Raw genomic sequence first — 23,298 nt, 5'->3', positions numbered from 1 at the left:
TAAAAGGAAAAAAAATCTCAAAAAACAATTGCTCAAATCATAAAGAGAATTTCAATATTTCAACTTCCAGAGTAGTGCATGTGACTCTTCTTTTGATTTTTCCACAAATATAAATTCTATGATTCCACCTCTACTGCCCACCCCTCTTTTTTCCCCAAATAGTTTCTTTAGGCTTTAAATATATACAATATGCATTTTAATCCACAGAGTGCTAGTTAGAGACCTAATCTATACTCATTACTTATAAACTATACTCGTACTTATAAATCTATTGTAGTAGTTAAATTAAGCTTAGTAAGTCAGTAATGGCAAGCAGAGAGAGGTAACTAGGAATTGGTAATCAATGAATTGTGGTTTTGTTCTCTGGCAGTATTTTATATTGACACGTATTATATATCCATAAACCATTAGGTGCAAAAAATTAAGACTTTCCAAAGCTTGTAGAGATTTAAACTGAAATATTTGCTATCTTACAGGAACAGTAATGAAACTAAAATATATGATGATTATAGAGCAACTAAATTACCCACACTGAGTCATTCTGACTGGAGTTACATTCAAAGAAGAAAGTACTTTTGAAATAAAAATCTGGGAGACAGTAAGGCAATGTGGTCAATTTACTTAATCTAAAACACCCTTTTTTAGCATAATTGCACCTATAGCAATTCCCTATAAATAAGATGAGGTTTCACAATGGAAAGGAAATATAGATTTCACACTGCTTTATTCATAGAGCTATTATTTTACAGTCATCCTGCACACAAAGAAAATGATGGTGCTTTGACCCTTAACTAACTAAATATCCTGGGAACACGATTCTAGATGTTCAGATAAAAGAATAAGTGGAAGTATGCTTACACAAACATTAGGCACGGAATGACAGGTTTGATGTCATTTTCTTGTATTTGACACTCAAATTTTTGTTCCTAATTTGTGCACCACTTTAAAGGTTGGCCTTTTTTTAGGCCTACATGCCCTTTCAAGAAAAGCTTTCAACATCAATAAAAGTCTTGCCACTCCTTAAATTATGCAGGGTAAACCAGTAATCTAAAGTCTGCAATTCCCTACTTTCACCTAGAGTTGTTAGACCAACCTATCTTTGGAAACTTCCTCTAAGTAAACTCATCAAGACATCCAGTGAGTTGAAATTTTTTATGCCTTTTTACCTGCTGTACTTTAAGTCCTTCCAAGTATCAAGTCATTATATGCCTTTTTATGAAAATTACTCATTTTGTTAGTGTTCTAAGACAGCTTCCTTAAAAGGGACTACAATATCTGATACATGATTTCCACCTACTTTTTTTCGTGAACAAAAAATACTTCAATTTATTTTGTCCCTAATTTTCTTCTCCCAAATCTTCCTCCACCTACTGACTTCCCCATCCAAGTTACTGGAAACTCCAACTTTGCTCCAGTATTCCCAAAGCCTCCATCTCTCTCACAATAGTAAGTCTTATTGTCTCTACCTTCAATCTGTACCTGGAATTGATCCACTTATCATCATCTCCTAACAGCCTAGTCAAGGCCATCATCTTTCACCTGAGTTGCTGGAATAATTTGCCAGCTGGTCACTTCCTTTCTGGTCTTCTCTTGCTACAGCAGTCTTGTCTTAGCACTGAAATCATTTAAAACACCACGTCAGATTGTGTCACTTCTGCACCCCATATTCTCCAATGGCCCTGTGGTAAATGGTGTCGATGTTCAAAAATAGCCATTGCTCCCCTCGAGACAATGATCATATTGCCCTGCCCACTAATTCCGGGTTTCATCACATGGTGTGCTCTGGACAACACTACAGTAGCACAGAGTGTTTGTGTCATTTCTGGAGAGAGTCTTCCAAAGCCAACACGTCGTTGGCCATAGTGCCCCTGTTCCATCTGCCATAGGAACTGCTATGTCGTAGCATAGGATTCTCCCTGGGACTTTATATAAGAGGGATGCTTGTGGGGCAGAGCTAAGTGGTGTATGTGCACTGTAAGGAATGCATGCTTGTCATAAAGTCACTGAGATGGAACGATCACTTGTTACCATTCTGTAACTTCACTAAGCTGCCTGAGATAGGCTCTCTAAAACTTCTTTCCCAAAACTGTAAGAGCCCAGAGGTCCTTAACAAATATATTTCACCACACATAGCACTTCTGGTACGACTGTGCCTGTCATTATCCCTCCTCTAGTCATGCTTGTTCTCTGCTCTGCTTTCAACCTACTGGCAAGCTCTTCACATTTTTTCCTCTCTGTCTCCTCCATCAGGAATTCTACCCTCCTCGTACGCGTGGTCTCTTTTCCCTATCTTTTTCAAGTCTGCATAAATGCCATCTCCACTCTGCTTACTTGGCTTTCTATTTACATATGGTAAATGATACATAATTATTTCACTCATTTTGGTTTGTCTTTGCTGCTTTCCCTCCATGGAATGTAAACTCTCTGTGGGCACAGGTCTCAGATGCCTTGTTCACTGCGATGGCTCCAGACCCTAGAGTACAACCTGCTGTACAGCAGCGTTCAGCTGCTACACGTGGGAAGAGCAGATCTCAAAAGAGCAGGAGAGGAAGACGACTTCTCTGTAGGCAGAGCTTCCAGGGCAGCAGTGGCGACCCAGGTGCACACTCTTGGAGACAAATGAAAAATCTCATGTACTTTCATATATAAATACACCCATATGTATGTATGCATGTATACACAAAGACATATACATGCATATAAACAGTTCTAATACAATTTAAGAATATGAATTGCACTGGGGAAAAATGGTCAAAGGTTCTGACTTATGTTTAATGTTTTACTTACTATAGTGTGTTGTTTCCCTCCTACCATATTTTCCTGATATGGAAAATACATCAATAACATTAACCGGATAAAAGTCAACAATAGCAGAATAAAGTGGGAAATACAATGCTCTAAAAGACACATGTGGTTCCATTTTTAATTGTCCTCCCCATAAACATGGAGTTTAGCTTAGTTTTTAAAAAATAAACAGAAGATACAAGTTTCTTAATGTAGCCAATTAAGTCAAAGTGATACAGTGATATTAAATGGTAAGATGTATTTCCTATTAGATTTTAAAATAGAAATAGATTTGATGAACGTTGCTATCAATATCTGTGGCACCATGCTGCAGGCTTCCATGTCGAATACAGAGGTGCAATAAATCTTGTTAAGTGCTACACATTACTGCCACAGCTCTTATGAATTAAAATACCCCATATTGAAATCCATCAGGAATGTTAGGCATATGACTTGACACATATCTTACTCTAGTTAGCCCTAAGTATTTTGTACAACACCAACTGCTGAACCCCTTAATAATTTAAATGATAACTTTATGAGATTTAGGTGCAGCATTCTCACAGCAAAAATGATGAAATAACTGTTTTATGAAACTGTGGTCGATAAATGATTCCAATGAAATTATTAGAATTTTTGGCAGGCTAAAGAGCACTTCTTACATAAAGCATCTCCCTTTCTATAACTAACAAAGTCATACAGGTCAAACTGGGAACTGCAAAATGAATGCTAAACACATCACCCAAATGTGACACTGCTACTCTGAAAATTATAAATATATGAATATGTCAAAATTCAAAAATATGACTTCAATAGTGCAATAAAAGCTTTACGAATCACTGGACAAATCACAACTTCAGTGAGTACAGGTACTTAAATATCCCTTTAAATTCTTACAGTATTTCATGTGTGGGAAGATCATATACAAGGAACATAGATGATTCTGATATTGTCAGCATTTTCTCAATGTGCCCACCTGTACAGTGGAGTATGGGTATCATGAGGGCCACAAAAGTAAGTCACCCACCTTCACCAATGACAAAGACAGGCATTTGAACAAGCTGTAGTGATACAACTGATATGATACGGGTAGAGCAAAATCCCAAAGTGAGCCACTCAGAAAAGCTGAGAATGAAAGCTGGGAATGATTTCCACTGATTAAAAAGGAAAGCATAGGTGTTCCAAGCAGCCAAAGCATTATGAGGAAAAGCACTAAGACGTGACAGTGAATTGGGATAAAACAGTGTTGAGGGGCCGGCGCCGCGGCTCAATAGGCTAATCCTCAGCCTGTGGTGCCAGCACACCAGGTTCTAGTGCCGGCTGGGGTGCCAGATTCTGTCCCGGTTGCCCCTCTTCCAGGCCAGCTCTCTGCTGTGGCCCGGGAGTGCAGTGGAGGATGGCCCGAGTCCTTGGGCCCTGCACCCCATGGGAGACCAGGAGAAGCACCTGGCTCCTGCCTTCAGATCAGCGCGGTGCGCTGGCCTTAGCATGCCGGCTGCGGCAGCCATTGGAGGGTGAACCAACAGCAAAGGAAGACCTTTCTCTCTGTCTCTCTCTCTCTCTCTCACTGTCCACTCTGCCTGTCCAAAAAAAAAAAAAAAAAATCACAAGTGTTGAGGAACTCTGACAACAAATCAAAGAAAATGTGTACAAAAATGAATTTATTGCACTCAAAAACTGAGTGAAAAAAAAAACAGAGTAAGTTATCAGTGCTTTGGATGTGCTTATTTTTCAGAATGGGAAGGCGGGAGGGAAGAAAGATGTATAGATCTGAATATATTTTGTATTTAAAAACATGTAAGCTGAGTTACAACCATTCTTTTTTTTTTTTTTTTTTTTTTTTTTTGACAGGCAGAGTTAGACAGTGAGACAGAGAGACAGAGAGAAAGGTCTTCTTTCTGTTGGTTCAGCCCCCAAAATGGCCGCTACGGCCAGAGCTGCGCCGATCTGAAGCCAGGAGCCAGGTGCTTCCTCCTGGTCTCCCATGCGGATGCAGGGCCCAAGCACTTGGGCCATCCTCCACTGCACTCCCTGGCCACAGCAGAGAGCTGGACTGGAAGAGGAGCAACCAGGACTAGAACTCGGTGCCCATATGGGATGCCGGCCCCGCAGGTAGAGGATTAACCAAGTGAGCCATGGCGCTGTCCCCACAACCATTCTTATTAAATAACTGGAAGGATAGAAGGACAGTCACTATTTGGGCCTTTTAAATATTAAATCAATAGAAAAAAACTAGGAAGAATTTCAGATGTAAACAAAAGTTTTCAAGCCAAAATTAGAGTGACTTAGAAGGATTCAGTGCTGAGTAAGCCATAACTAAAAATTTATGGCACTATCCAAAAATACCCATGAAGGTACTGATGTACAATTTTTTCTTACTGTCACTTAAATAAGTCAAAAACTAACATATATTACCTTTTTAAGTTAAGAGATCTAGGCAAATATAATGTACAGAAATAACACAATGCCCCTCTCTAAGAACTACTGAAAAGATGTATTTTTCCTCCCAGAAGTGCATGTCAATAGCTCAATAACTATTTTCTCTAGCAAAACTAAGCATTTATTTTGACTTGCCTAACTGAACTACACTATAGGGTATTCAAATGACTGTGGTAGATTAGAGAAAATTCATCTATGTGTAAGAATTTCAGATAATAAATGTGGAAAGAATAAAAGAACAATGATGATTCAACATATGCAAATCAATAAACTTGATATATTACATGAACAAATTGAATAAAATCATGATTATCTTAGTAGATGCAGAGAAAGTACTTAATGAAATTCAACATCTTTTCATGATAAAAACCTCAAAGAAATTGGTTATAGAAAGAACATACCTAAATGCAATCAAGGCAATATATGACAAATCCCCAGCCAACATTGTACTGAATGAGGTAAAACTGGAAGCATTTCCACAAATATCCATAACCAGAGTAGGATGCTCACTCTCACTAGTATGCAATATAGTTCTAGAAGTTTTAGCCACAGTCAGAAAAATAAATCAAAGGGATGCCAATGGGAGAGGAGAAAGTCAAATTATCCCTATTTGCAGATGACATGAACCTATACATAGGGAATCCAAAAGACTCCACTAAGAGACTACTCAAACTCATAAGAGTATCTGGTAAGGTTGCAGGATATAAAATCAAGACACAAAATCAGTAGCTGTTGTATACAGAAACAATGACATAGGTGAAAAAGCTTGTAAGATCAGTCCCATTCACAATAGCTAAAAATATTTAAGTACCTTGGGATAAATTTAACCAATAACATGAAAGATTTCTACAATTAAAATTATAAAATATTAAGGAAAGAAATAGAAGAACCAAAAAATGGAAAAAAAGCTTCCATGTTCATTGATTGAAAGAATTAAGATCAAAAATATCCATACTACCCAAAGCAATTTGCAGATTTAGTGTGATACCAATCAAAATACCAAGGAAATTCTTCTCATATCTAGAAAAAATGACCCTAAAATTCATATGGAAACACAAGAGACCCTGAGTAGCTTAAACAATCTTAAACAATAAAAACAAAGCTGGAGGCATCACTATACCTGATTTCCAAGACATTCTACAGGGCAGTTATATTCAAAACAGCTGGTATTGGCACAAACATAGACATGTGTACCAATGAAACAGAATATAAACTCTAGAAATTAATCCACATATCCACAACGAACTAATCTTTGATAAATGGACTAAAACCATGCTCTGGATAAAGGACAGTCTCTTTGACAAATGCTGTTGGGAAAATTGGATTTCCACATAGAGAAGTGTGAAAGAAGATCTTTACTTTTACCCTACACAAAAATCAATTCATGTATTAAGGATTTAAACCTAAGACCTGAAACTACTGAACTACTAAAGGAAAACATAAAGGAAAAACTGCAAGGCATTGGGATGAGCAAAGATTTCCTAGATAAGACCCCAGAAGTACAGGTAAGGAAAGCAAAAAGAGACAATAGGGATTACACCAAGCTAAAAAGTTCCTGGACAACAAAGGAAATACTCAACAAAATGAAGAGGCAACTGACAGAATGAGAGAAAATATTTTCAAACTAAAATTGCTAAAGGATTAATATTCAGAATATGTAAGGAGTTCAAGAGACTGAACAACAACAAAACAAACAATCCACTTAAGAAATGGGCTAAGGACATGAACAGGCATTTTTCAAAGGATTAAATATAAATGGCCAATAGACATCAGGATCGGTAGCCATCAGGAAAATGAAAATCAAAACCACAATGAGGTTTCGCCTCACCCCAGTTAGAATCCACAGCAAGTAAATGTAAAAAGTAACAAATGTTGGTGAGGATATGGGGAGAAAGGTACCCTAGGATACTGTTGGTGGGAATATAAACTAGTACCATTATGGAACACAGTATGGAGATTACTCAGAAAGCTAAAAACAGAACTACCTTATGACCCAGCCATCCCACTCCTGGGAATTTACCAAAATGAAATGAAATCAGCAAATACAAGAGTGATCTGTGACCCCCTGTTTATAACTAAGATATGGAATCAACCCAGATGGCCATCAGCTGATGATTGAATAAAGAAAATGGGATATATACACAACTGAATACTACTGAGCCATAAAAAAGAATGAAACCTGTCTTTCACAACAAAATGGATGGAACTGGAAGCATTGTGCTTAGTAAAATAAGCCAGCCTTGAGAAAATAAAAACAAATATCATGTTTTCTCTGAGTTGTGGTAACAAATATATAGAGTATAAAAAAGGGCAATTTTTAAGTGTGAAATTGACATCTTGATATTTGATTATTGCTTATAGCCCTTATCGATACTCCTGAGAAACAGGGATCTTTCTACTTGCTACTTGATGAATTTTTTATTTAATGGAGGATTAAACTTGTGATTATAAAGTAAAGTGGAAAACAAAAGTATGGCATCACCAAAAATCAAAAGAAAAATCAGAAAGGAAGGAGGAGGGTAGGTGGGAATTATCATCATGTTCTTAAAACTATATAAATGAAACACCTGAAACCTGTTCCCTTTATATAAATAATTTTTTTAAAAAAATCACTGTTTTGTAATATTGGAGACATTCACAATGGAAGCACCTGCCCACCAACACTCCATTCAACTGAGCAATCACTAAACCCAGTAGAGCAGTCACTGGAACGGCAGACCCAGGCACGCTTGCCTCCTGAGGGGATGCAATATAAATTAATCCAGTACCAAGTATTCTTGGCAAACAAGCCAAAACATTAAGCTGGAGTGAATCAAATCTTTCGATATAATTTCCAAATAACTAAAAGTGCTGGGAAGAGAAGTTTGAAAACTCTTTTGAGAAAAAGTCTTCTAAAACATAAATTACTTGGAGAACGGCTTGTCCTGTATCTTGGTTGGATTCTGGGATATGTGGAGAGATGTGGAGGAAGAAGGAGCCGAAAATGGAAGCTGTGGTAAGTTCGTGGCGTTCCTTAAATGTTATACCAAGGACTCAGGATTTTACTCTCAACCCAGCATTTCCCAAAATGTTCTTGGGATATTGAGGTATGTTCTTCTCTTTTAAAAGGTGAGGTGGATATTCCATATTTTACATAAGTTTAGCAAACATACTCCTTTCGGTTAGTTAAATATTAATAACATTCATTAGCACTCTGCTATAGAAATACCTACTGGAATTTAACATAGCACTTCCAAAACTTAATGATTTTATTTGGAGTATTTTTCATCATCCTGTAAGAAAACAATCTAGAAAATATCACCCTAGGTGGAAACATCAATGAATCTCAGAAAGTGGCACTTGCCCTGGCCAGTATTTAGTCATTCATTCATTCATTCATTCAATCATGCATTTATCTGAAATGCAGAGAGGAATGGACACAGAGAGAATTAGACAGAGATCTCCCCTCCACTGGTTCACTCCTCAAATGCCTCCAGCAGCCAGAGTTTGGCCAGGCCAAACCTGGGAGCCAGGAATCTAATCCAGGTAGCCCATGAGGCTGGCAGGACCCAGCTGCTTGAGCCATCGCCAGATGCCCCCTAGAGTGTGCGTTACCAGGAAGGTGGAATCAGAGAGCGTCAAAACCATGTCTCAATTGCTGCACCAGACACCAGCCCCTGACCAGTATTTTCAGAAGATAACTCTAGTGGCAGTGAATTGGTAAAGCAAGAAAGATCAACCGTGAGTTGATCTTCATAAAACAGCTGAGGTGGTGGACAAATACACCATGGTCAGATGCACAAAGATCTGTTTCAAGCAATATGTTTAGATGTGGGGTCTTCAGAAAGTTCATGAGAAATGTCTGTTCTAAAAATTCCATGTGTAGCTTTCAGAATTTTTATACGAATTGATATTTTAATTCCTTTTTCATAAATTTTTGAAGTCCTCTCAAAGAGTAACATTTGCATATGTAAAAATCACACCTTTCATGGCCAAAATACAAAGCACATATTACAAAACAAATCCTACCCATGAGTTTTAATTTTTTCCTGCTAAACTTACGTAGGTCATTTCCGGGCTCTACTTACCCACAAGGCCTGTAGGTGAATACAATATAACTTTCTTCGTCACTTCTTTCAATGAAAGTCACACACATGTGCTTTTCCCAGTGTCTCATGGCCTGCTTGAACATGGCTCGCTGGCTGCCTGCCTGGAAAAATTGAACGATGTTAATAAAAGTGGCCACCACCCCAGAGAGGAGTGCTGTGTGCTGGCTCCTCCGATCTGTGTGGCTTGGTGATATACAGATGCCACTGCTATCATCAGCCAACGACTACAGATTCATAGCACCACAAACGAGTCCTTGTTGAAAACGGGCACTCCCTTTATAATCAGAAGATGAAGGCTCCTTCACTCTGCACATGTGTGTACAAGTCTCTATAAATGGGACATACATTCTCCCTGTCAGTTGAAAGGAGATCAGCTTCCAGATTTCATGGGCACATTTGAAATTCAGTTTAAAAACAAAATCGGGGGGTCGGCACTATGGTGTAACAGGTAAAGCTGCCACCTGCAGTGCTGGCATCCCACATGGGTGCTGGTTCGGGTCCCAGCTGCTCCATTTCCTATCCAGCTCTCTGCTATGGCCTGGGAAAGCAATAGAATATAGCCCAAATCCTTGGGCCCCTGCACCCACGTGGGAGACCGTGAAGAAGGTCCTGGCTCCTGGCTTCGGATCGGCACAGCTCCAGCCATTGCTGCCAGCTTGGGAGTGAACCAGCGGATAGAAGACCTCTCTCTCTCTCTCTGTCTGCATCTGCCTCTCTTAACTTTGCCTTTTAAATAAATAAATAAATCTTAAAAAAATGGAACTCTACACTCTTAGAGCACAAGGTTAAATTTATTTTTTTAATTCAAAAACATTTTAAACTAATAACCTAGGTTAACGGAGTGTTTTTACAAGTATGATTTCATACTCTGTTTTTGACGATATCCTACGAACATGCACACTTAATCTGTATGACAGCTTTTACTTCTCCATCAAAGTAAACATTCTGAGAATAACTTACCAGTGAAGTTGCCTCCAATAACGTAAGGAATAACACCTCCAGGCCAGATTCTCTCAGTTCTTGATGTGGCAGCTCTGGGAACTCGGTTTTTCTCATTTGGCCCTGAGAATTTTTGAGGTACTTTTCCCTTAACTGTGCTGTTTTGCTCCAAGCCTGCAATGACATTTAAAACATTCTGTGAAACAGACGTCCTGGGTCAGGGAACCGTTTACCTCTTAAAGGACAAAAGATGAAATGTCTTATTTACATATGTATATAAATCAAGGCACATTAAAGAAAAACTTGGGATATTACATGCTTGAGAGGAGCATTACAATGTAGAAATATCCACATCAAAACATTATTTATTGAGATCCCATCGATGAGTTTTGATGAATCTCCAGACAACAGCCTACACCAGACAAAACTTAGGTCATAGAAAAATTGTTGATGTTTGCTAACTTGGTAGTTCACTAACAATGTACAAACAGGTAATAAAATATATATTGCTACCCTGAATATCCTATGATACCCAAAACTAGCCTTACTCATGCTAAACTTCCAATATTTAAATCAGACTGCTATTTGTATGAAAGCCTAAAATTATGAATATTACATTTTATAGACAGTAAAATAACATCAAGATAGAGACAGTCTGGGTCCAGTTGGGACGAGGAACTCTGTCCATCTTAATCTCCTCCTCATCACGATTTAGAGGTCAACACAGGCTAACATAAAACACCGTCTAATCTGGAGCAGCTTTCACGGCTACAGGTTTCCTCTTTTCTTAATATTTATTTATCTGAGAAACAGAAAGTCAAAAAGGGACAGACACAGATAGATAGGTTGTCATCCACTAGGTGACTCCCCAAATGCTGCCAACAGCCAGAGCTGGATGAGCATCAAAGCTGGGAACCAGGAGCTCAGAACATGGGCAGCAAGGACACAAGTACTTGAGCCCTCATCCGCCTGGCCCCTCTCAAGATGTACATTAGCAGGAAGCTGGAATTGGAAGCTGGACTTGAACTCAGGCGCTCTGATATGGGAGGTGGCCATCTTAACAGCTGGGCTTAATGCCCACTCCCTATACTTACTTTTTTTTTACTTTCCTTAGTACCTTTCATAATATTTTTTACTGTTTTTGTTTTTCTTAAATTTGCTTGATTATTCTCTTTATTCAATTATTACTATTGGTAGAAAAGCTCTCCCACTGTGCTCGCTTCAGCAGCACATATACTAAAATTGATAAAGCTCTCCCACTAGTACACACATTAACATTACATACATTAAATGTCTCTAACACGTCTTCTTTTTTTTTTTTCAATATTCTGGAGCAAAGCATCTTTGCTTGGGAAAATTAGTAACTTAAAGTATGTACTTCAAGTATTTAATGACCAACTTAAGGGATGTTCGGATGTGAGCTATGAGGAGAGGGCTTTTACATAAACTCTTAACTACAAATAGTGACTAATAAACACTATAAATACTAATCATGAAACCAGAAGGTAGTTTTCATGAATGTTTACATATATTTCTCCCAAAGATTCAAAACATTTTAAACTATTTTGCAACCTAATAAATTAGTTTGTTAACTTTTAAGTAGATTTTTTTCAAGACAAATATTCATGACTTTTAAAACATTTAATTGAGATTGAATCAGCTCCATGCTTTATATAAAAACTTTGGTGTGATGTCCAATTAACTGAAAATTAGTATCAACAATAAAATAAACAAACGCCAAATCAATTTTCACTTGGGAAAAGCCTGAAATAAGTTAAGGGAACATTTTGAAATTTCCTATATAATGAATGAGCCAACAGATATGAACCAACAGAACAAAAAAGAATAAAAGACCCTCAACACATATTCTTTGCATCATACTGCATACTGATTTCAATGAACTGAACTGCTATGAGTATAATATTTACTGTACATCAAGTCAAGCGTCTGCAACTTTAAACATTGATATACCAGAGCCGATTCTTCTGATCCTGTCTATAAGCTGGTAGAGGGCTCCTCGTTTCTTTGATACACCATGATCTCCAAGTCCACCTTAAAGAATCAAAGAAAACAATTAAGTTACATTTAGCGTACTTTTAGACTTATTGCAAATAATTAATGGTAATAGAGTACATTGATTATGCTTGAACATCTTTTTGCATGTGCTATTAAAGTATTAGAGTTATGAGTAGCCATAAATCTTTGTAGAGGGTAAAAATTCTATAGCAACAAATGAAGATAACTAAAAATAAGGTGGGGGAGCAGAATTCAGAGAACAACGTAAATGACTTTATTTGGACATTAAGATAATTGAGTCATCTGTTGCTAATGTGAAATGTTTTTCTTCACTGTGACCTTGACATCACATGCTGTTATACAGAATGACAGCAAGGAGTTCTGTCCTACTTGATTGCATTCCAGCTCTTTCCCCAGTGCAAACTGAATATTTCCAGAGGCCAAATTAGCAAGTGGAAATAAGAACACTGGAAGAGAAAATATGCATCACCAAGTTTTGCTCCGAAGTTTTCACCAAAATTGAAAACTTTTAAAAAGCATATCTGTAAACCTTTTAAAAAATAGTTTCTCTCATCCATAAAAACCAATAATCTATCATTAGAAAAAAATCATAAGAATCCAAAAACAATGTTCACCTGCAAAATACATTCTGCTATGCAAAGTAATTTGAAAAATTTATAAAAATAGATGTGCACAATTTGGTTGTACAAAAAGAAGATAGAAATAAATAAATGTGTCTTCGTGCAATTTACCAGATAGAGACTAGAAAAAGTAGGTTCATATCATAAGTCAAACAGCATAACATTCAACACAAATCCAAGCTCCATAATTCTTAACTTGGGGTTTCCTAAAATGCAATATGCAATTTTATCACCTATTTCTTTAAGTTCTTAATCAATAAGCGAGAAATATTTGTCACTAGTAATGTCATTAGAACAAGTACAGATGAAATTCTATCACTATCACTAGAGTGTCTGGTGTATTCATGGAGTCTTTTCGGGCTAAGACAATGAAAGGCAGCCCAAAATCCACAGAGAAAGAAAACTTTTCAAACTTTAAGCTATTTCCTTCCAATATCTACTTTTCCTTTGAAATTAATGCTGAAACCTAATTTCCTATATTGGAGCTAAAAAATAATAATAACATCTATTTCCGTACAAGTCCTTTAAAGGAAAAATCACTTAAGTCCTTATAAGGTAAGTAAGTTAGAGTGCTTGTTCAGTGGCTAATAACCTGCTTAATTGTTTGCATTACTTGGTCACATTTCTGCTATGCATCTTCAGAAACATTTTTGAAATTTTTCACTGAACATTCTAGCAAGATGAGATAATACTTAAACATATCCATTCCTAAGCAGTTACAAGAAACATTTTTAACGTATGGCATCTATGTGTTTTAAATGACCATTATGTAGCAACCATTTGTGTTAGATGGGCCTGAAACAGATATAAATAGATTTAGGAGGGAACTAATCATGAGAAAAGAAAATGTCTTCATTAATATTATAGTAATTATAAAGAGTAATTACCAAATTGCAAAAAATATTGTTTCAAGAGCATCAGTGGCAAAAGTGTTTCTAGCAATATTTTTAGCAATTTTGAGTAATTCTATAGCAACTGAAATATAATTATGTGTAGGTAGTTCATTGAAATATAAAAGGAAGAAGAGTGGTTATTTCGTACATGTTCTAAAACATAATGAAAATGCAAAACAAATTTTTACTGAAAAGGCCATATATTTTGAAATTGAAAAATTCTGAGAAATGCAATAAAATCTGTACAGACAAATTAATATGAATAAAAAAGACATAGTAAGAAAAAATGCTATACTTGTACATTGTTTGAATTTCAAAACTTTCAAACACGTGTACCTTTCACACACATTTTTAGTAAATATTTTTACCATTAGGAGTATATGTTTTACTCTATAGATTTAAAACTACAGTATATTCCTCTAACTATTAAGATATCACTTTAACCTTAAAAATGATAAAATTAAATAATAGTATTAAAAATCTTAAATCACAGAAAATTAATGCCTGTAGAGACTGAAGCTAATAAAAAGTTTAATAAAAGTTGAACATACAATTTAAAATAAATCTAGAATTTTGCTTGAGTTGTATCATTGTTTTCCTGTCCCTATACAGTTGCCTCCATGTCAGTGTCAAGTGTAACATAGCAGAGACTCTGCCAATGGACATATTCTTCAGGAATTTAGAATGAGTGATTCCACTGCAAAATAAGACTTTCCCCCTACATTGTGAGTGCTTCAGAAATGATGACCACTCTAAATAACAAAGGCACACCATTTTTAATATTGCTACTATTTTGAACAAATTTCTTAGGTTTCATCTTACATGTTTGTTACTTCAAATAATCGCCATAGATGTGACAGTAGCATTTTGATTACCTAGGATCTTCTTATTCTTCGACAGTGCATGCTAAACTACCTAATATTAAAGTGTTATATTTTATATAATTAATGTAAAAATGTTGCTTTATGCACACTTACACATGTATATGCACACACACACAGGGCATATATGATAAACTAATGAATCCAAGAATTGTACTACTCTGGTGGTCCTTGCATGTCCTATCAACTTTTCCATTTACTAAAAATTTGTAACAATAAAAAGTTACTGAAAGAGAAAATCAGGTAAACAGATATTGACAGTCTGTATCTGTCTGCTAGATACCCGAAACTATATATTTTACTATATATTTTACTCTCCATGGACAGAAAAAGAAAATAAAAATGGTAAAGGTGGACAGGGGAAATGCAATGAGATCAAAAAGCATTAAATCAAGTAAATTTGGAAGGTATAACCAAAACAAGAAACTTTAACCTTTCAATCTTTCTCCAAAATTTAACATGAATTAAAAAAAGAATTTTTTAATTAAATAAAAATATTTTAAAAATGAAAAGAAGAAAATCTTTTAAATATTTCAAGTCTCACATAGGCATAATTCAACATGTTCAAAACAACTGAAATTACATTCTGGAGTTTTCATAAACACTGAGTACACAGACATCAGTGTAGATATTGATGGAGTCTTCTCAACCAACAGCTATATAATTAAGAATAATTTACATTCTGCAACTGATATCCAGTTGGAAAGCAACATAATATGTTCAAGAGTATGAAATCTGGGCTTTCTCAGAATTGAACTCTGGGGCTGACTCAGGTACTTCCTGACTCTGACAACAAGAAATCATCTATCTGCTCACTTGTGAATCACGATAGTATCAGTACTTACCCTCCTGCGGTTGCTATGGGTACTCAAAGAGTTAAGATCTCCATATGGTCTAAGCCAGGTCTGTACAGTGTGAACACTACAACGTGTTGACTAAATTAACATGATGAAAAATATGAATATAATCTGTTTCGTAATATGTTTATTTGTGTGCAGGAAATCACAGGTGATCTTCGGAACATTGAAAATGACTCAGTGTAGCTACAAAATTTCAAAAAGTATATTTCATACAAAAGGAACACAAAGTAAATGAAAAAATCAACTGTACCTGTGGTATGTCCAAACTGTCCAAAAGGATTCTGTGTAAGATCAATCGTCCTATCTATTTGAAAGATATTTAAGTCTTCATCATCTAAGGCAATATCACCCCAAAATACAGCTAAAAAAGAAAAATCGAATTGAAATGTAAAATATTTCAGAGTGAAATCAGTGCAAACGAAACTAATTAGAAAACAATTCTATTCCTAAGGAAATATGGCCCAGAAAGAGACAGATATTTCACAAAGTAACTAGAACTTAATTTCCAGACTCATTACCAAGTAAGTATTAGGCAACTGTAGAAGAGCAAGACCCCCATATTTTTACTTTAATGTTTGTGGGGAGGAGAATAGTTTCTTTGAATGAGATCAGCGATTCATGGGCGTTCTAGGAAAAAAGAAATCATCAATCATGAGCTACTCTACAAATACCAATATGTGAACATCTGATGAGAGATCGCCATACTGTTTTCTATGATGGTTCCATTAATTTGCATTCCCACAAACATTATATAGAACTTTATATATAGAGAGAAGGCCCTTTTCTCCAAAATTTAAAGAAAGACAAATAGTAACATTTTCTCCTATTTGTGGAAGTTAATATAGACAGAATATAAAAATTGTGTAGATGTTGTATTATTTGGCATGGAGTTATAAATACTGCTCACTGAATTATACCATGCACATGACAATAAACCTTTATTTCCCCACTGTATGATCACTGCCATAAATCCCACAGTTTGTGATAATACTATCCTGGCTTTCAAGAAACATAGTATTTATATATGTACGTATATAGTATCTACATACAAAGTGAATTTGGCAAAACGCTAAAAATCACTCAATCGTAAAATTAAAATAATAGTTTTTTCAAAGAAAAGAAAATCTGATGAGAATGCCTGCATTTTCTGTGGGTGCTTGTGGCCCTCAGCATGTCTTCAGCGACAGGTGGAAGGAGGTGCAGTAACAACTAATGCATGTGCTATGGTAATTTGAGAAAGCAAGGTGCAATCAAGACATGAGAATACTGTGCTTTTCCAGCCACTCATTCATTGTAGTTCACCCATAAATAATGCTCTTCCCTAAAGATGGCGTTGCCTCAGAATCTCCATCAACAACACATAGAACTATCAACAGCAATACTTAAGTCAACATGTATTTAGCCCACAACCAAGTGTCGGGCCTTTGGTCTCCAATGACAAACAAGGCATGGCCACATCATCAGGAATCCTAAAATCACTGCCCTAAAACGTGGAAAGACAGTTTGCTCTATGTTTATACCGGGTGTGTTTTGCTACTTAATAAAGCAAAGCTCTACCAATCATTTTGAAGTAATGGGAGAATTCATTTATAACTAATGTGTAAACTTGTCTCAAGATCAAAAATACACATTAGCCTACTTGTTCATTGAGTCCAGACAAGACCAACCAACCCCTTAGTGCTGCCAGATGAAAATGCAATAACTTTAGAAAACACACCAACCCCAAGACAGAAAATAAGTTAATCAAGAGATAACAAAATATTGACAAATTTCTAGAAAACTTGGAATATTTAGTTTTTGACACAGTTCTACAAATTTTCTTTTTTGTCCTTAACTTTCTTCCAGTCTTATTTTGTAAAGCCAAGAGGGAAAAGAGGAAAATGCAATAAAAATTTAGGAAGTGACATACTCGAGGCTATTCAAGTCACACTTTTACTAAATTAGCATTTTAGTATTTATGAATTTTTAGCACCATGAAACATTAGCTAACAAAATTAGCCAGCATGAAATGTAAACATTTGTCTTAAAAGCTATGCCATCCTTTATGCTTCTATCAAAGTTTTGTCATATAAAATTATTTACTCAGTTTATTTCCCTCACATAAAACTGGCATGAGGTAAGGAAGGGATTAGATTTATGCAGAAATCTAGAAGAAACCAGAATTTAGCTCAAAGTGTGTTGTCAGTTCAAGTAAGAGAAATCTGTATCAGAATTAGAATGCTCTCCTCAATCCTTTTCTCCTTTCTATTGTGAGCTTCCTACAGTGAAGATGTGCTTATCTTCATTGTCATAGAAACAAAGAGAAGAGTTTAGAGAATGCAATACTCAAAAGTTATTCTTGATACCTGAAATTGATTCCTGATTCTAATCAGTTCCATACACACGAAGCAAAAAGCTGGAATGTTTGGATGTCCCTAAAGCTAGACACCCCAAGAAACATGAGGGGTCTTCAAAAAGCTCATGGAAAATGTACTTTACAAAAAAAAAAATCTATACATGGATTTCAGATTTCTTTGCACCAAAATAAACTTACGTCCTAATTCCATTTTCTACAAACTTTCTGAAGTTCCCTAAAGCCAGCTTGCCTAAATCAATCATTTTGCCAATGCACGACTTGCTGGTTTTCATAAAAATGAATTTCATATTACCTGTCAAGATTTAAGGTAAATCCGAGTTTGCTAGTTATTTAAAACTGACATCATGTGTATTACCATGCAAAGAGTTGCGGCCAGTAACTGGCAGAGACCCAGCCCATCTCTTCCTTTCTCGGTGCAAGGGGTAACTGCAGAGAGAAAAACAGCATAGCAACCAGAGCCCACTGCTTAAAATGCAGACGGATTTAGCAGATCTGAAGAGCAGCCCCAGATCCTGCATTGTTAACTCCCAATTACAACAGATGATCATCATTGTCATCCTCTTTCGGAGCATGGATTTTTTTCTGCAAGAATGAACGTTCACTCTTCTCTGAATAAGCCGGTTGACTGGAAAACGGAGGCATCCAACCAAGCAGAATGTAGCTTGTCAGAACTGCATTTGATATAATAAAAGTAGCACCAGTGAAATAAAACTCCAATGTGTTTCAGATTTTTATTTCCTCCTAATGACTTTTCCCATGCAGTAGGATTCCTGTCTTGATGGATTATATAAAACACAGATCAGAAGTTCAAGTATAAATCACTTCACAGAAGCAAAAGCATTACTAGTGGGGAGAGGAAAAGGTACAAGGCTAGCTGATACTTAGAAGGAGATGAAACCATTCTGCAGTACATAAACGCATTTTATTTATTGCTTTTTTAAAAAAATTTTTTTTTGGTAAACTAACAGCTTCACAATAGTTTGGCAGTTTTGCATATGACATAAACTGCTCTTGGAGAAAACCAAATATTTCTTTGAAAGTAAGCAACAATGATTGACCAAGGCAATTCATTTATGTGCAGATGTGATGTGCTGCAGACCATATATGTCACTAAACCTTGATATTATTAATAAAGAAAAAAGACATTTTAGTATTTCCAGTACATCTTATAGTTTAAAATGCATAATATTTTCTTTATGTGGCACATGGTTGAAAATCTCCTTAACTCACTTCTTCCTAATTCTAAGTGTCCTATTTCTGAAAGCCAAAATGTTTTACTTATGCATTGGTAAAGCACTGGACCAATGGACATTGTATATATAACAATGTGTGTTAATTGTACATAGAAAAATGTATGTTATGTATTTGACATTTAGGGAAAAAGTGGTATATGTGATTCTGAAGTCTTTAAATTTAGAGTTTTTTTGGTTTTCCATTCTATTTGGTATTTTCTATTTATTTTACATCAAAAAACAAAAGTTATAGAGCAAAGTTTTAAAAGTATGAATTATCGTTCATTTGGTCCATTTAATACAGTGATTTGAGGTTAGTGAGATCAGAACTAAAAACAATATGGGAAATGGGTTCTAAAGGACAATTTCTAGGGAAATGTTCAAGTGCAATTAGAATATTTACTATCTGTTTGGAATTCTTCTTGGATTCCTATGGTCAAATGGGAGCCGAAGCTAACCAATAGGCCAAAATTAAATGTCAGAAAGAACAATTTTTAAACTTCACAGAAAACCGCAGGTTCTGTTTTTCTCCTAAAGGTCATTTGCCTTTAATGTACTAGAAAATTTTCAAAAGAATCAGAGACCAGGAAAGAGAGTGCTTTTATTACATTACCCAGTGTAGACATACTTCATGAAATAATAGACATTGAGAATAAGCCATGTTAAGACTATTATTCCTACACCCTAACTCTGAGAAGCCTTGAACTTCTAACTTCCTGAACCCCCAAGAACCTTTTGTCCTTCCATTCTGGAGCTGGTATCCAGGGATCAGCTTAAAGGAGGCTAAAGTCTGTGATTTAAAAAAAAAGTATGCAAGAAATATGGATGATTTTATAAACACTGACACCACATACTCTTCTGGGGAGAGGTCCATGGTACATTGTCAAAAGAGATCACACAAAGTAAATGTAATCACTTTTGCCAAAAGCAAATCCTTTCAGTCATCTTGGGAGAAAAAATTTGCATGCCAAATGCCCTCAGGAAAATGAAAATATGATTGAATTAACACTAAATATCTGATGTGTGGCTACCACTTGATAGCACAGGAAGAGAGAGTTTGCAGGCCTATCCAGCCTATCCAGAAATGCCCCTTCCCACAGTGTCCTGACTCTGTTTCCATCCATAATTGGCCAACACACTGGAATTCATAATGTTGCTTTTACTCATCTGTTTAATTTTGAAAATGCTGACCATGCCGGCGCCGTGGCTCACTAGGCTAATCCTCTACCTTGCGGTGCCGGCACACCGGGTTCTAGTCCCGGTCAGGGCACTGGATTCTGTCCCGGTTGCCCCTCTTCCAGGCCAGCTCTCTGCTGTGGCCAGGGAGTGCAGTGGAGGATGGCCCAAGTGCTTGGGTCCTGCACCCCAAGGGAGACCAGGAAAAGCACCTGGCTCCTGCCTTCTGATCAGCGAGGTGCGCCGGCCGCGGCGGCCATTGGAGGGTGAACCAATGGGAAAGGAAGACCTTTCTCTCTGTCTCTCTCTCTCACTGTCCACTCTGCCTGTCAAAAAAAAAAAAATGCTGACCACATAGGGAGCATAAGTGGGCCACCTGTACATTCTCAATGCCAAAGTGCCCGAAATAAATATGAGGGTACTTCAAAAAATTCATGGAAAATGAAATGCAACAATCCTCCTTATGTCTTCAATATATAAATATATATTTTGGTGCACAAAAATTGTGAATGAGAATACACTATGGATTGAGGTATAAGTTGTATGACACAAAAATGAAGCTAGGTGGGCTATATATTTGACAAATTTGCCTTAAAATCAAAATACTAGATATTTAACCATTCCAAATAATGAGTATTTCCAAATCCTTCAGTCTTCTAATCTAGCATGTTACTGCTGTATGCCTTTTGTTACCAACTAAAAGGAAGCTATCTTTCTTTTGAATTATAACATTGTACACTACTAAGTCCAGTTACAGGTAAAGTTCTGTTCTCATCACTTAGATGATCAGGAAGTACATGACTGAGCTAGGAGATCACTTATCTTGAAGTTTATGGGAATGGGAGAGAGAGCTCCAAGCTCCCATACCAGCCAAGAGGGTCTGCTCATTGTACTTGTTCTATAGAGTTCACACTTACTGCTTTCCCTGACACTGCCTTTGCCTACAGAGCTGGCATCCCATATGGGGAACCATCGAGTCCTGGCTGCTCCACTTCTGATCCAGCTACCTGCTAATGCACATGAGACATCAGTGGAAGAGGTCCCAAGCAGTTGGGCCTCTGCAGCCATGTGGGAGACCTGGAAGAAGTTCCTGGCTCCTGGCTTCGTCCTGGCCCAGCCCTGGCTGTTGCAGTCACTTGGAGAGTAAACCAGTGGATGGAAGATCTCTCTCTCTTTCTCTCTCTGTATTTCCGACTTTCAAATAAATAAATAAAATCTTAAATAGAAAAGAGAAAAAAAACTAAGGCCAACTACCCAACCCCATAGACATACATAGAAAAAAAGAAAAAAAAAGGGGATGGGGATAGCTGGAGACTCACTGCTCCTGAGCTCATTCCTATCCCATTCTGGGCCACTGTGATTTATTTATTTGTTCCCTTGGATAATGGTGCCTTAGGTCCCACTTTCTCCAGGATGCCAACTGCACAACATTATCTTATGAATGTTCACTTGCTTTTTTTGATATAGATATTCTAGTTTTGTATTTTTGACATTTTAATCTAAGGCTCTCATTCCTGCACTGTGTTCTCAAGTGCATGAGGCAATCTCAGGGATAAGTCAGCAGCAGCTCCAGGTCTGCACAGCAGGAAAACCTTTTGTTGCTTTTATCACCATGGAGAGCAACTATCTGGAGTGCGAAGCTACTGAACTACCTTAGTTTGCCTAGTAGAGCTGGCTTTTTTGCCAGTTTTGTCTTGAAACCCCCTCCACCTTAAAAATGGTTCACAGGTGATGAAGTGTTAATTGGGTTTCCCCATGACTTGATCTCCTCTTCCCAGAAGATTGAAAATTAGTCTAATCAGGACAAGGCAGTGCAGAGAAGTTAAGAGAGGCTGAGCCAGGTGAAAGGGCCAGAGAGGAAGCCATGGTTAGGGTTGCCTGATCCTAGGACACGGGTCTTTTGCTTCATATAACAGATCCATCCCTCACCAGATTAGGCCAGGCCCACTATGAACAACAAGGTGTGTGTGCGTGAGTGGGTGTGTGTGTATGTGTACACATGTAAAAATATGAGCTGTAAAAAAATGTGAGTGTGTAAAAATTGTGAGCTGGTAAGGATGAGTTTGAAGACCAATCCCCCTGTACCCATCATGTGATGTCCCGAGATAGAATCATGAAGCAGGTGCCAGCTGTGGCACAGCGGTTGGTTAACACCCTGGCCTGAAGCACCGGCATCCCATATGAGTGCCAGTTCGAGACCTGGCTGCTCCACTTGCAATCCAGCTCTCTGCTATGGCCTGGGAAAGCAGTAGAAGATGGCTCAAGTCCTTGGGCCCCTGCACCCACATGGAAGACCCAGAAGAAGCTCCTGGCTCCTGGCTTCGGATCGGCCCAGCTCTGGCCATTGTGGCCAACTGGGGAGTGAACCATTGCATGGAAGACTTCTCTCTCTCTCTCTCTCTCTCTGCCTCTCCTTTCTGTGTAACTCTGACTTTCAAATAGATAAATAAATCTTTAAAAAAAATCATGAAGCAAGGATTAAAAATCCTTAACCTTCCCAAAGTCTTGGCTTCCAGGGAGACCTATAAGTGAGAGCCTCAGGGGTATGCAGAGCCAGTGACCTGCCCTGTGACAGTAGTGATTACTATTGCCATGGTAACTGAACAATTAAAAAGGTGGTTTGTTTACATGCTGAGAGATCATGCAAACCTATCTCGCTGTGCTGAAACATGACAAATGCAACAGAACGCACTGGGTGATGTGTGTCTGGTCCTAGGTTCCTGTCTCCCCCAAGTGCTGTCCCTCCTTTAGTTACTCTAGTTGTCTGAACTTTGTAGGACTTCACTGAGTCTCTATGTTGGTGATTGCTAGGTGGCCTAGTTTGTGTATATATAACATGTTGGCCTTTCTCCATGTTCTTTTGGGGTTTTATTGTTTATAAACTTCCTTTTGTATTGAGAGAAAGACAGCCAGAGCACCAAAGCATCTCTGGCAGAAGGTTCTGCACCAGGCAAAAGGATCTGGATCATTAAGTTCGAGGGCCCTCTTCTTGA

At 37.3% G+C, this 23,298-nt stretch overlaps 1 protein-coding gene across 1 annotated transcript in view; it reads right to left on the bottom strand.

The window, feature by feature from the left end:
* Positions 1–23,298, bottom strand: part of LOC108175735 (tolloid-like protein 1) — a 170,174-nt gene that overhangs the window by 49,861 nt on the left and 97,015 nt on the right. The window contains exons 2-5 of the mRNA XM_089301760.1: positions 15,792–15,902; positions 12,222–12,302; positions 10,272–10,424; positions 9,291–9,408 (exon numbers count right to left, since the gene is read on the bottom strand). Of these exons, the coding sequence (XP_089157886.1) occupies positions 9,291–9,408; positions 10,272–10,424; positions 12,222–12,302; positions 15,792–15,902 (463 nt within the window). The remainder of the gene's footprint in view (positions 1–9,290; positions 9,409–10,271; positions 10,425–12,221; positions 12,303–15,791; positions 15,903–23,298) is intronic.

Source organism: Oryctolagus cuniculus, chromosome 8, assembly GCF_051225735.1.
Source record: "Oryctolagus cuniculus isolate XC-2025 breed Fujian yellow rabbit chromosome 8, ASM5122573v1, whole genome shotgun sequence".
NCBI lineage: Eukaryota > Metazoa > Chordata > Mammalia > Lagomorpha > Leporidae > Oryctolagus > Oryctolagus cuniculus.
The sequence above is the reverse complement of the archived record's forward strand: the minus strand, read 5'-3'. Positions and strand labels throughout refer to the sequence as shown.